The sequence below is a fragment of the Prionailurus viverrinus genome, chromosome A2, assembly GCF_022837055.1.
Source record: "Prionailurus viverrinus isolate Anna chromosome A2, UM_Priviv_1.0, whole genome shotgun sequence".
Lineage (NCBI taxonomy): Eukaryota > Metazoa > Chordata > Mammalia > Carnivora > Felidae > Prionailurus > Prionailurus viverrinus.
In genome coordinates, this window is record NC_062562.1 from 109948683 (window position 1) to 109961868 (window position 13186).

General features: G+C 36.4%; 1 protein-coding gene across 1 annotated transcript in view; it reads left to right on the top strand.

The window, feature by feature from the left end:
- The window catches only part of BZW2 (basic leucine zipper and W2 domains 2), a 63117-nt gene that overhangs the window by 32652 nt on the left and 17279 nt on the right, over positions 1-13186 (top strand). The window contains exons 4-7 of the mRNA XM_047845022.1: positions 3409-3512; positions 5842-5907; positions 9240-9375; positions 12410-12519. Of these exons, the coding sequence (XP_047700978.1) occupies positions 3409-3512; positions 5842-5907; positions 9240-9375; positions 12410-12519 (416 nt within the window). The remainder of the gene's footprint in view (positions 1-3408; positions 3513-5841; positions 5908-9239; positions 9376-12409; positions 12520-13186) is intronic.

Consider the following 13186-nt stretch of genomic DNA (forward strand, 5'->3'; position numbering starts at 1 on the left):
AGGGGAACTCAGTACAATGAAAATTTGCCCTACCCAGTGCGCTATCAGTGCCTTTCATTGAGAAACACTGTGTAAGCCAGCCTACTTTAGGACAAAGTGTGTACCTTCTTCCATTTTGAGGTATAGCCACATTTTAATTCCTCCTTCTGAGAAATCTTTCCATTTTGGTACGCGGGCTCTAATTACTACCAGGCTCCCTTTTGATCTGTATTGCTGCTTTATTTTTTTGTTGTTACTATTTGTAAAGATCTCACATCATCACTGTGGATCATTCACATCCAAGCATAAGAACTATATGTATTGGGGGCACCTGGGTGGCTCAGTCGGTTAAGCGTCCGACTTCGGCTCAGGTCACGATCTCGCGGTATGTGGGTTCGAGCCCCGCGTCGGGCTCTGTGCTGACTGCTCAGAGCCTGGAGCCTGTTTCAGATTCTGTGTCTCCCTCTCTCTCTGACCCTCCCCCGTTCATGCTCTGTCTCTCTCTGTCTCAAAAATAATAAATAAATGTTAAAACAAAATTTTTTTAAAGAACTATATGTATTGTGTTTAAATCCCATTACCTAGAGACAACTGTTATTAATATTTTGGTTAATTCCATTCTAGAAATCTCTTTACCTACATATGCTAATTTTTGAGAATGGGATGATATTATACAAATAAGATACTCTGTATGACTGTTTTGTATTTATTCAGCAATATGTTGTTGCCTTTCATACCTATTAGTGTTACCTTGAATGATTTCGAAAAGAACCAAAATCATACTGATTTTGAATCATATTTAATTTGTTCCTAGTTTCATTGTAAGCACAATATATAATCAGTATCTGTATACACATAGCTTTGTACCTTTATCTAATTATGTCTTTATATATTTAGCAAGGGATAAATGAATTGAAGAATAGAGATATCTATGTCTATCTTTGTCTACCTGTCTATCAGAGAGACACCAGCCCTCAAAAAGAAGATTCTAATTAATATTGTATCGAAAATGGTGTTCTGTTTATCTACACCTTTAGCAACATTAGGTACTCTTATGCTTTTCAGTTTTTTAGGTGTTTGCCAATTAGGTAAGTGATATTTACATTCAAAATTTTTAAATTAATAGTGAAGTTGAATATTTTCTGATGCAATGATTGGCTTTTGTATTTCATGAATTACGATATACTTTCATTGGTGCACTGCTAAATTCTATGCAAGTCTTCAATGAGTTTTGGTACTTGCCAAAGTCACATGTGACTGTATAAGTCAATCCTATAGACCTTTTTCAGTTCTTCGTGCCCTTCTGGCAGTACTGCTGACCCTCCTGTCATTCTTGAAATGTTTACTTTCTTCCCCTACATGAGACCATGTGTTTCTCTGAATGCCTCTTACCTGACTCTTGGGTTTCCATATTACTGCCCCCATATATCTGTTAAATTATCTGTATACTTTGCTTTGATGATCTCAAAGCGTCATTGACCATCTATATAAGGATGATCAGCAAATTTATATCTGTAGCTCAGATTTCATTCCTTCATTCTACCTCCATACATCTAAGAAGGTAAGGCCAAAGGTATGGTAAGACTTAGGAGCACAGCTGGTAAAACCCCCAGGTACCTACCAAGGCCAGACCTTTGATATAATGAATAAACCCAGCCAGGCACATTCTTTTTATATAAATATTTTGTTTACTTATTGAGTATGGGAATTTTCTTAACACCTACCCCAAAATTTACCTTCTTCCATTGTTCTTAAAACAATAGTCATCTTGGTTTTTCAGTTGTGTTTTTTGAAGAGTAGATACAAGAAATATTTTTCTTTTCTTTTAACTTACATTTTGAGGAAAATAGCAGGCTCACAAAAATTTTAGAAAGGGCAATTAATTCTTTGTCCCAATATCAGAGGGAAAAAATTTTAATGCAAGCTGTAGCAATATTATTCATGTATGACATGTTTTGTATAAGAATACAATTTTTAAAACTTACCTCTAAGAGAAAAGACTATGGATTTAATTTCAATTATATAACTAACTTCTGTCAGATAGGAGTCATTAGCCTGGAGTTTTTAGAAGATTATCACCTTAATAAAATTTTGTTCCAGGTGGTTGTTTTCATTACAGAGGGCTAATTAAATCTTATGCATAAATTAATTGCATGAAAATAGATTCCTGAAGGAGCTCACTTTTCTAAAAAGTAATTTGCTTATGAAATGGTATGCTGGAATCTGAAAAAGTTTGGCTAGGTGTAGCACTTTTCATCCAAAGATCTGAAATCACGAGTTAAATAAAGGCAGTTACATAAATGCATAAAGGAAGTAGCTGGTACAAGTGTATATTCTCCAAATATGTGTTGAGTATATGGAAGACATTAGTCTAACTTGGCTTATTCAAACCTTCTAGAATCCTACCCTAATTATAATGAAGTACAATCAGAAAACAAAAATACCTAGTATGGCTTCTGTTCTTCTCATCAGCCAGTGTTTCTAATGGCCATGATTGAAACTTACAGGAGGAACCTTTGAATATAGAAAGTTGAGTCATAGGAAAAAAATGCACTCTTTTATGCTAGTCCATTTATTCCATGATATTGTATAGGCCAAAGGGGAAAAAGACGATAGAGAATAAAATACACTTTCCTAGCCAACACAGCTGCCTGATGACCAAATGCAAATAGCGAGCGGTCGAAGTGTATACTGTTCAACCCTGCATGGATAATTGGGCTAGTGGAGGAGGGAACAGTTTTAATACCTACTCAAGTAGAAACCAACAAGGTCTAAGGGAGCCTGAGTAGCTCAGTCAGGTAAGCATCCGACTCCGGCTCAGGTCATGATCTTGCGGTTCATGGGTTCGAGCCCCATGTTGGGCTCTGTGCTGACAGCTCAGAGCCTGGAGCCCACTTTGGATTCTGTGTCTCCGTCTCTCCCACACTTGCGCTCTCTCTCTCTCTCTCTCTCTCTCTCTCTCTCTCTCTCTCAAAAATAAACAGACATTAAAAAAAAAGTTAAGAAACTAACAAGGTCTACAAGAGCCAGGTTCTGGCCGGTCTCAGTGTTGGTGAAGTGGAGTCTGGCAAAATATTATCAAACCTAAAAAGTGAACCATGTCCTGATGTCAGAAACACCAGGAACTACATTGAGAATAAATGAGTCCAGACTTAGAATGTTAGGAGCCTGGTGAAGTCAAGGATCTAGAACAATAATCTCACACACTATGGTAGTAGTGTGAAATGGAACAACTAGTTTGCATTAGATTAGAAACATAAACATAACAACATATGTATCTACATGTACACCTCATCCTATCAATTTTTATGTGATTTTTAGATTTTACCCACTTTTACTGTTTTCCTTGAGGTGCAGGAATTCATCTGCTCTGTAAATGTTCCTCTCATTTCAGTATTGTCTTAACTGTAATTACCTTTGTCTTTTCAGCCCCTGGAGGAACACGCATAGATGACGGAGACAAGACCAAGATGACCAACCACTGTGTGTTTTCAGCAAATGAAGATCATGAAACCATCCGAAATTATGCTCAGGTAAAGCCCATCACTGAGAGATTGTTGTGTGAGGAGGGAGACATCTGAACAGGATTTAGGGGAACCTTAGGTTCAGAAATTCTACAGGCCACTTTTTCGGTAGAAATGTTAGAAAACTCTTGCACATATGAAAAGATACTCAATTGCATTCTTAGTAAGCAGTGGATATTAAAACTTAGCTAAGGTAGATTTATTTATATATATATATATATAATTTTTTGCCTCTCATCTGTACAGAACACAAGGAATCAGAGGCTCACATAAATTCTGGTGAGAGTATAAATTGGTCCAAACTTCAGGGAGAGCACTTTGGCACTATCTTTCCAAACTAAAACTGCACATTCCCTTTGAACTAGCAACTCCACGTCTAGGACTTCACTCTCAGATGTGCTTGCATGTGTGTAGAATGACGCATACACATACGATGGGCGTTATCAGTGATGCTTGTAATAGTATCAAAGGTTGGAAACAGCACAGAAGTCTATCAGTAGAGTACTCATTAAAATTTTCTAATTCATATTAGATATGAATGTAGCTATTCATAGCTATATTAGCTATATTAGACTATCATGTAGCTATTAACAAGAAAGAGACAAGAAGATATTTGTAATTTGTAATATCTATGAGGGATTCATATCAGGATTAAATAAAAAAAAATGCAAGTCCTAGAGAAGAAGACAAGCTGCCTATTAGGAAGAGACATAGGCATTTCAAAGAAGAGGAAACACAAGGCTCCCCCAAATCAGATGAAGACATAATCAAACCTACTAGTAATTCGGGAAATGGAAGTAAAATCATGATATTGTTTTGCATTTATTAGATCGGTAAAAAAATAAAATTAGAAGTCTTTAGGCCCTAATGAAGGTCTGGACGTTGCAGGACTGTAGAATGGAGCAACCTAGTAAACGTTAACACTATAGAGCTGAACGTACATGCATCATGAGTAGCTGGTTCCTGTTCTATCACAGCCAGTTGCTCTCAGCTAGACTACAAGGGCAAGTACTAGGACTCGAGTGATGGTGTAAACTGGAAATCAAATTTATTGGATCTCAATACCATTTATTCTTTTTCCTTATTGCATACTACTTCCCTGCCTGGGCTACTATTTCCTCATAAAGGGCAGCACTGTAATCTTTACTCGTGTACCCCATCTTGATCACATTAGGGGATAATCTAAACTAAAAGTTTTAGATGACAGTGTATTATGTGTATAGAAGAAAAAGGAATTAGGGGCACCTAAGTGGCTCAGTCAATTAAGCATCTGACTTTGGCTCAGGTCATGATCTCGCCTTTCATGAGTTCGAGCCCCCACGTTGGGCTCTGTGCTAACAGCTCAGAGCCTGGAGCCTGCTTCAAATTCTGTGTCTCCCTGTCTCTCAGTCCTTCCCCCACTCACACACTCTCCCTCTCAACAATAAATAAACATTAAAAAAAAGAGAGAGAAAGGAATTAGATTCAGAAATCGTTTTCAATTATAAAAATAATCAATATTTATGAAAATCTCTATTTAAATAAGAACACTTATTATTCTATTCAGGCTACCTTGACAAAATACCATAGACTGGGATTTCTATAAAACAATACAATTTCATTATTCACAGTTCAGAAGGCTGGGAAGTGTACATTTAAGGTGCCAGCCAAGTTGGTTCCTGGTATAGTCTCTCTTATGGCTCTTCTAAGGCCATCAGTTCTATCAGGTTAGGGCCCAACCCTTATGACCTCATTTAACCACCTCCTAAAGTCTCTACTTGCACATATAGTCACATTGGAAGTTAAGTCTTCAACATATGAATTTAGTGGGAATACAAACATTCATTTCACTTAAATAAACAGCCTAGAATTCCACTGACACACTTACAAACCCTGTTTGTGGGTTCTAACTAGATGGGGTGGGGGGGAGGCAGTAATCCTTTATTACTATGAAGTTATACTAAGTTTTGCTTGTCTTCTAAAGATGTCTTTGTGTCCTCCCAGAGTACAATGTGTCTGAGGTCTTCTCTCTCCATCGTATCCATGGTCTCTGTGATTATATGTCACCCCCTTCATTTCCTATTGCCTTTCTCTGCATCTCGCAGGTTTAACATTATTGTGTTTTTATCAGCGTTATTTTTGGTTTCTCACATGTTATACTTTTGGTTGAATTTCTTTTATTATTATGTACACATTGATCACATTTCCCCCCTTGTTATAACTCCTTTGAAATGCTTACAGTTCTTTTACAGTTATCTTTTTACTATAGGGCCATGTTGTGATTATGGTGACTTTCTACACCTCCTATTGTCTTTTAAACTTGTTTACATAATATTGAATGGTTCTGTTTTATGTTTAGGTCTTCAATAAACTCATCAGGAGATATAAGTATTTGGAAAAAGCATTTGAGGATGAAATGAAGAAGGTAAAAATTCAAATGTAATGCCTTACCTATTTAAAGTAATGAAAGGGAGGGGGATGAAAATAGTTCATTTACACCGATAGTGCAGAAGTGCCAGGGACATAGTAAGTTTTTTAAAAATGTTTGTTGAATGAATGAGTACAACAGGTCATTAGCTAATTGCTATAGGGGAAAATACACGATTAGCCTAGGTTTTGTTCATTCATCTTTATGTAAGATCACATACTTTGCTCTATAGGAGTGGTTTTATAGCATCTGATCCTTGACCTTGCAGAGCTTAAAAATAAAAACTAGAGTTTCCAAATATGCAAGAAAAATAAATATATCAAGGGGGAAATCTAGATGTGGTGATTTAAGCAATTAAAGCATGTGAAGGAGTATATGGCACAACAGCTAATACCCAGTAAAATTCTTTAATTTTCACAAATACAGTCTGGCAAAGAGGATAAAAGAACATCTTTGGAGATAATCTGTGGGTGTATGTCTCAGTGGTGTTTCTCACTGTAAAAAGCTGCAGTAAGATGCCATACCTTAGGATTGCTGTAGGAATCAATGAGATCACATATAAGGTACTTAATAGAGTAAGTGGCCTCTAGTAAGTAGCAAAATAAATAGTAGCACCTCATTAAAGAAGACCTCCTTTCTGTCATTGCAACATGTTCCCTCTTGAAATTTGTAACTCTTGTGTGTGTGTGTATGTAGCACTCACTACATTAACTTGTTACAGATTTGCATGTTGCTTGATCATTATTTCCAATTTTAGATAATCTGCTAAATTATGAACCAAGGGAATAAAGGAACCATAGCATCGACTTTACTACTTATTCACTTCCCCATGTTCAACGCAGATCCATACATCATGAGCATTTGACAGTAAAATCCCTTTTTAAAACAATTTGCATTCTCTGTGACTCCATTTTCCCATTTCTTAAGAATAGTTAAGCATGGATACATAAAACTGTATGTATAAAGATGTTTATCACAGTTTGGAGAAATAAGCTAAGTGTGCATTAATGGGAGACTGATTAATTAAATTCTGGTCTGTCCCTACCGTGGAATACTGTACAGTCATGTAAACAATGGAGGGTAACCACATGAATTGATTGGGGAAAATGTCCATGATAAATTGTTACGTGAAATAGGTGCGGAGCAGCCATTTGGTAGTTTAACTTCAGGCAAATTACTTCATTTCTATCTGCCTCAGTTTACTTTTCTGTAAAGTGAAGATCAAGGCTGGTGTAGATTTCAATACACAGAAAGTATTCAGAAAAATAGCTGGTACCCTTGGCAAGTTTCAGCTGTCATCAATGAATAATTCAGTAAAAACAATACATGTTCACACATATAGTTATTTATATAATATATAGAGGTGTATAAGTACATTTAAAAATCTGGAAGGACACATCAAATAGTTATTAATGAACACAATAACAGTTATTAATTCTAAGGAAGCGGGATTAGAGAGGAAATCACATTTTTATATTATTCTGTAGTGATAGATGTTATTCTACTAGCATGTATTACTTTTATAAATATGAAAAAAAATTTAAATGGAAAAAAATGTCCATTAGATTGCTAGGTGTCTAGAAAATAACAAGCACCTGATTAAACAGAGGAATGGATATAACAGGGAGGGAGAATGTAAATCCTTTAAATGACATTTTACCACTTTTGTCTAATAATACCACTTATGCTTTTCTTAGCTCATTTGTAACTTGAAAATTTCCCTACTATTTTATTCACGTGATGTATATGTATGCTTCAAGAATGATTTATTTTTCATAGTATATCCATTTTAAAAGGAATATTCTGAAGTACAGGCAGCATCTGATTTTAATGTTGATTAATATAATTGATCAATGAGAATATGAATTTAAGAAAAAGATGTAACTTTTGCACTATTTTAATGAATGAGAGTATATTGATGGGCTTAAAAAGTAGTGTTTAATATTTTATTTTGGGAGCCATTTTTCATTGTTCACTTGAATCTGAATCATCTTTTCAATCAGAGGGAAAGGCCAGATTGATACAAAGTGTCTATGATTTTGTCAGTTCTTTTACTGTGTCCCATTCCTGGTATTCCCTGGAGCTTTACACACTGATACTCTCATTCCCTCCATGTTTTTTTATGAACTTTGAAGGTGGCTTTGTTTTTAATTCACTGACACTTTAATAGGCATAACCTGGGAGTGAAATGGACTAGTTTGATTCCAGTTCTGCCACTTACTCATTACTCATAATACAAATATTTAGACTCACATAACTTCTCTGTAATGTAATAATCCTTTAACTGTCAAGGATAGTAAGTTAATATTGCCCTACCCACTGTACAGAGTTAATGGCATTTCATTGGTGCAAAGTAATGAGAAAGTGAGCAAGGCCCCAGTAGTGATATTGAGCCCTGGGGATCTCAGTAACATGCCTAAGAACTGATGAACTAGAGAAAATAGCCTGGAATAGAGTCAGAGCAATGCGGGGGGGTGGGTAGCCTTAAGAAAGAGGAGGGTACTCCACATGACTGAGAACTCATAGAATGAAAAATGGGAAACGGGGTGTAATTACCTTTGCATTGGTTCTCCTTTAACCATCCTGAGGTTGCTACTTTCTCAATTGCCCCCTCTGAAATTGCTCTTTCCAACTCACATCAGAGGGCTTTTCTTTCTTAAGAGGCTTTGTCATATCCTCCATTACCTCATCACCAGGGCTGCTAAGACTGCATGCTCTAAGAAATACCGAGTTTGAATCTTGTTATTTTAGAAAGAGCAGCAGAAACTTAGAAAACCCCTTTCTCACGCAACAGTCTTGTTTTAAAGAATATTATATGCTCTGAACTCAGAAAAATATACGCTGATGTCAAAGCTTAGTGACTTTCCCTGTTTTTTGTGTGTGGAACGATGTAACAAACCCCAAGAAAATGGGTAGCTATAGTATGGGGACAAGGGCACCCCCAACACTGAAAAATATGAAGGACAATAATATATTTCAGTAAATGTTCTGCTCATTATGTAAAACTTACCCTTTCTTCTGTACAAAGTCCAATGTAAATTTTTTATGTAACCTATTCACACCATTCTCCATATGTCTCTTTTTGTTCCCGTGGATGTTATCTATAGCTACGCGTAAGTGAACTTGGAAGCAAGGAACTGTGCCTGAGAAAGTCACTTTCCTTAGCATCCAGTTTATAAGTGAGCACGCGCATGTGTTTCTGATGGGTAATACTTACGCTGTGCGTACGACCGACTCGTCTGCCATTCAGCCATGCATGTACCTTGTCTGTTATTTTCCTACCTTAGTCCTTTGCTTTATAGACCTGGTTTCTTTTGTTTGACCCACAGCTTCTCCTCTTCCTTAAAGCCTTTTCTGAAACAGAGCAGACAAAGTTGGCAATGCTGTCGGGGATCCTACTGGGCAACGGCACCCTTCCCGCCACCATCCTCACCAGTCTGTTCACCGACAGCTTAGTCAAAGAAGGTAATGACGCTTGCGTTTTCTTACCTGTCATGTGTAAAAAGACAAGTAAAGCCACGGATGATTAGAATAGTCCCGGCAACTCCTCTTAGTGTTCTCTCCTACCCACCCATCATCCGTATGAGCGAATGTGTGTATGTCTTTAAACAATAAGAATTGTACATGTTTACTGGAGGAAACTGGAAGAAAAAATATGCACACTTGTACAAAGACAAAAACTATTAATGAACTGAATTTCAGGGTGTAAGGCTTAATGCCTGGATCAAATACCCTGAAGTGGATGTCGTCCAAACTGTTTCTCTCAATGTAGTTGCCACTGGCATATTTTGTTGGGAGAATGCTTCATTGTGCTTTGTGGGACATTTAAACTGCCAGGCTCTAGCACCCACCTCTATTTAGTGTAATGAAAAAAGGCCCCTTCATGTTCCCAAATGCCCCCCCACCAGACTGTTATTTCGCTGGTTAGGACCGTTCTTCTAAACCGTTACCTCTCAAAGTCTTGTGTTCGATGTTCATTTTGATCCCATTTTTAAGATAGTCATTATCTCAGTTTTAGAAAGAAGTCCAGATGGTGGCATCGAAGTCTTGCTTTAATTTTAAGGCAGTAAGAGTTTGATAGGCGTATATACAATCACTTGGTTATGGAATAAAACAAAAGTGGGCTCTTGGAGGAGGATAATGATATTCGAGTTATAATGCAACACAAAACAAAGAGTTATTTTTTCCTTAAAAATAAAAGAGCTTTTGTGAACACATCTGTTTCTTCTTAGAACTTAGTTTCTCTCCTACAAATGTTGGAAGTCCCAGCCTCGTTCATGCCTGCAGTGAAATAGATTGTAGTTTTCTTGTAGCTGAGAAAAGAATAGTAAATTGAGAGTCGAGTGATCTTAGAGATTTTCTATAGTTTTGGGCTTAATATAGCTCAGATTTATGACAGTTCAGATTCTGTAATTTTCATTAGTGTGTTGTTCATATTGTGACATTTAAAGTGTTTTCCTGAAGAGAATTTGATACTCCACATCTTATTTATGATGTGAGCCATTTTACCCTCAGAAAAACACAAGATAAAATGTAAACAGTAAATGTTAATTATGTTAGATTTCCCTAGCCTTCATAACAGAAAATAATTGTCTTTCTGGTTGTATTAAAATCCTAAGTGATTTCTACAAATTCCTCAAATAATTTGATGGACAATGATGAAGCAAATATAAAATATTAATGGTTATAAAATTTAGATAGTGGGTGTAAGTAACTAACAGTGTTTACAGTTCGAAACACCTGTTTTATTGTCCTACCCATAGTGGGTTTTGGGGGGTTTTTTTTGTGGAGGGTGTGGGATCTGTGTGTGTGTGTTTGTTTTGTGTGTGTGTGTGGTTTTTTTTGTTTTGTTTTTTTTTACTCATTCCTCTGCTCATTCGAGTGAAGAAATTTGGGCAAAGTTTGTGTTTGTATAAATGATATATTGATTGAATGCTCTTACTTGCAACTAACTAGAAGATGGAACTCAAATTGCTGTATAAGAAATTTTGTTCCATATAAGAACCTTTATTTCTTATGTCCAAAACAATAATATTCACGTCTTGGATATTTTCTCCTGTTATTTCTCACTACCAATCATAGCATTATCAACTTTATTCCAAGTATGGTTTCCCTGGTCATTATACGATGTCTGCTGGTACAGTTATGGGACATCCTTTCTTGTTTAGATTCAGTGGGAGAGTACTTCTCAACATAGAATAATTTATCATGCCTTCAGCTGATTGGCCACCATAGGCCACATGACTAGTTTTGGCCCAGTAGCAGTTGCCAGGGAGGCGCCCTGGGCAGATGGGCTTAAAGCGAGGACTCTCAACTAATCATTGCAGAAGGAAATGGTACCAGGACTTAGACTTGAAGTCACCTGGCCTATGCAAAATGGAAATTCTCTTAGGAAAAAAAGGGGGTGTGAGGGATTGAGGCTGCAACAGTGAAGACTTCAGAAAAAATCAGCTTAATATTTTAACTTGGAAATTTAATAAATGTAACATTAACTTGGAAATTTGTAGTGTTCACAGAGGAACTGTCTTCTAGCTATCTAATTATATTTGGAAATAAATCCTAATGTCAATATGGATATGTAATTGAGTGGTTTTCTGATTAACATTAGCTCTTTTAGTAATCTCTTTTAAAATATCCAGAAAAGACTTCAGTTGGAAACAGCATCAGTATTTTTATAGCTTGACTCATGAGGTTTTTTTTTTAATTTTTTTTTTAACATTTATTCATTTTTGAGAGTGAGAGAGACAGAGCATGAGCAGAGGAGGGTCAGAGAGAGAGGAAGACACAGAATCAGAAGCAGGCTCCAGGCTCTGAGCTGTCAGCCCAGAGCCCAACACGGGGCTTGAACTCACGGACTGTGAGATCATGACCTGAGCCGAAGTCGGACGCCCAACCGACTGAGCTACCCAGGCACCCCATCATGAGTTTTTTGTTTTTTTTTTTTTTTTAATGCTTTTTCAAGAAATAAACTTACAAAGTAAATATTGCCTGTTCATCTATAGCTTTATTTATATCTTTCACTATTAATGCATTTTGCCTAGTATCATTTATCAGCACGTTAATTAACGTGCTGCCATTTCATTTTTATGTCTCAAGATTTAGTTGTTATACCTCAGGATCACTGTTACAGACCTGAAATACTGGTGAACCACAGGTGAAAGAGAAGCAAAAACAAAACAAACAAAAAAAACTAGAAAATACTGGGTTTTCAATCTGTTTTGAACCAAGGTAAAAATAAAGACACGGTTACTTCAGGTTGGAATTAGGGAGTCTCACTTTGAAAAATGTTTTAACTGTTTTTCCTTTTCTTTTGAGTAATGGAAACAGAACTATGCCTAAAGAGCTATCCATTTTTCCTCTGTACCAAATCATGTCTTTGAGCAGCAGACTCCGTTCGGGAAGCCTAGTGAGCAGCTTGGCCCTGTCTGTCAATTACCGGTGTTTTTGCTTATTAAAAGAATTCAACTCTCACTGTTTCTTTTTCTGTTTCTTTAAACAGGCATTGCAGCCTCATTTGCGGTCAAGCTTTTTAAAGCATGGATGGCAGAAAAAGATGCCAACTCTGTTACCTCTTCTTTGAGAAAAGCCAACTTAGATAAGAGGCTGCTTGTAAGTGTTGTCTGGATAAGGGGTTGATGTTTCTGTCGTGGCTTTGGCAATGCATGACTGAAATGCTTGGGTCTGTGTTAAATCAGAGCATGGTCCCTTTTATTTCTGTATTACTGGCAGAGGGAAATTAATTCCATTTTAACATTTATCATATAAATGAATGGAATCAGAAAATTAAAGAGTCATAAGGGACTATTGTGATTTTTGGATCTGGATATTTGTTGAGATTATGTTAACATTGATCAGAATTAACCTTTTTTTTTTTTTTTGTAACTAGTAAGTATGCAGATTTAACGTTGCAATATGATAAAGTGCCATCAGTCTAATTAAACATTTCTCATGTGTTAGTTTGGAGATGGGTGATACTAATCTCACATACGTATTAATGTGTTAACAGAATAAGAGTTTAAACAGAATTCCTTGTTTATACCAAGACACCATGGAAGTGACTTAGCTATTTAAGAAAGCAAACAAATTTGTTATGGTTGATTTGAAGCTCCCACTATCACAGTTGCTTGATTATGTTTTTTATTTCTCTTTCTTTGTGGTTTTCGAAAACAAATGAGGAGAAATATTTTGTTCTTAATATTTCTATCCACTCCCTACAATTTCTTTCTGCTAGAAGTCACACATGTGCAAAAGACAGAGATTTCTGCAAGTGACATTG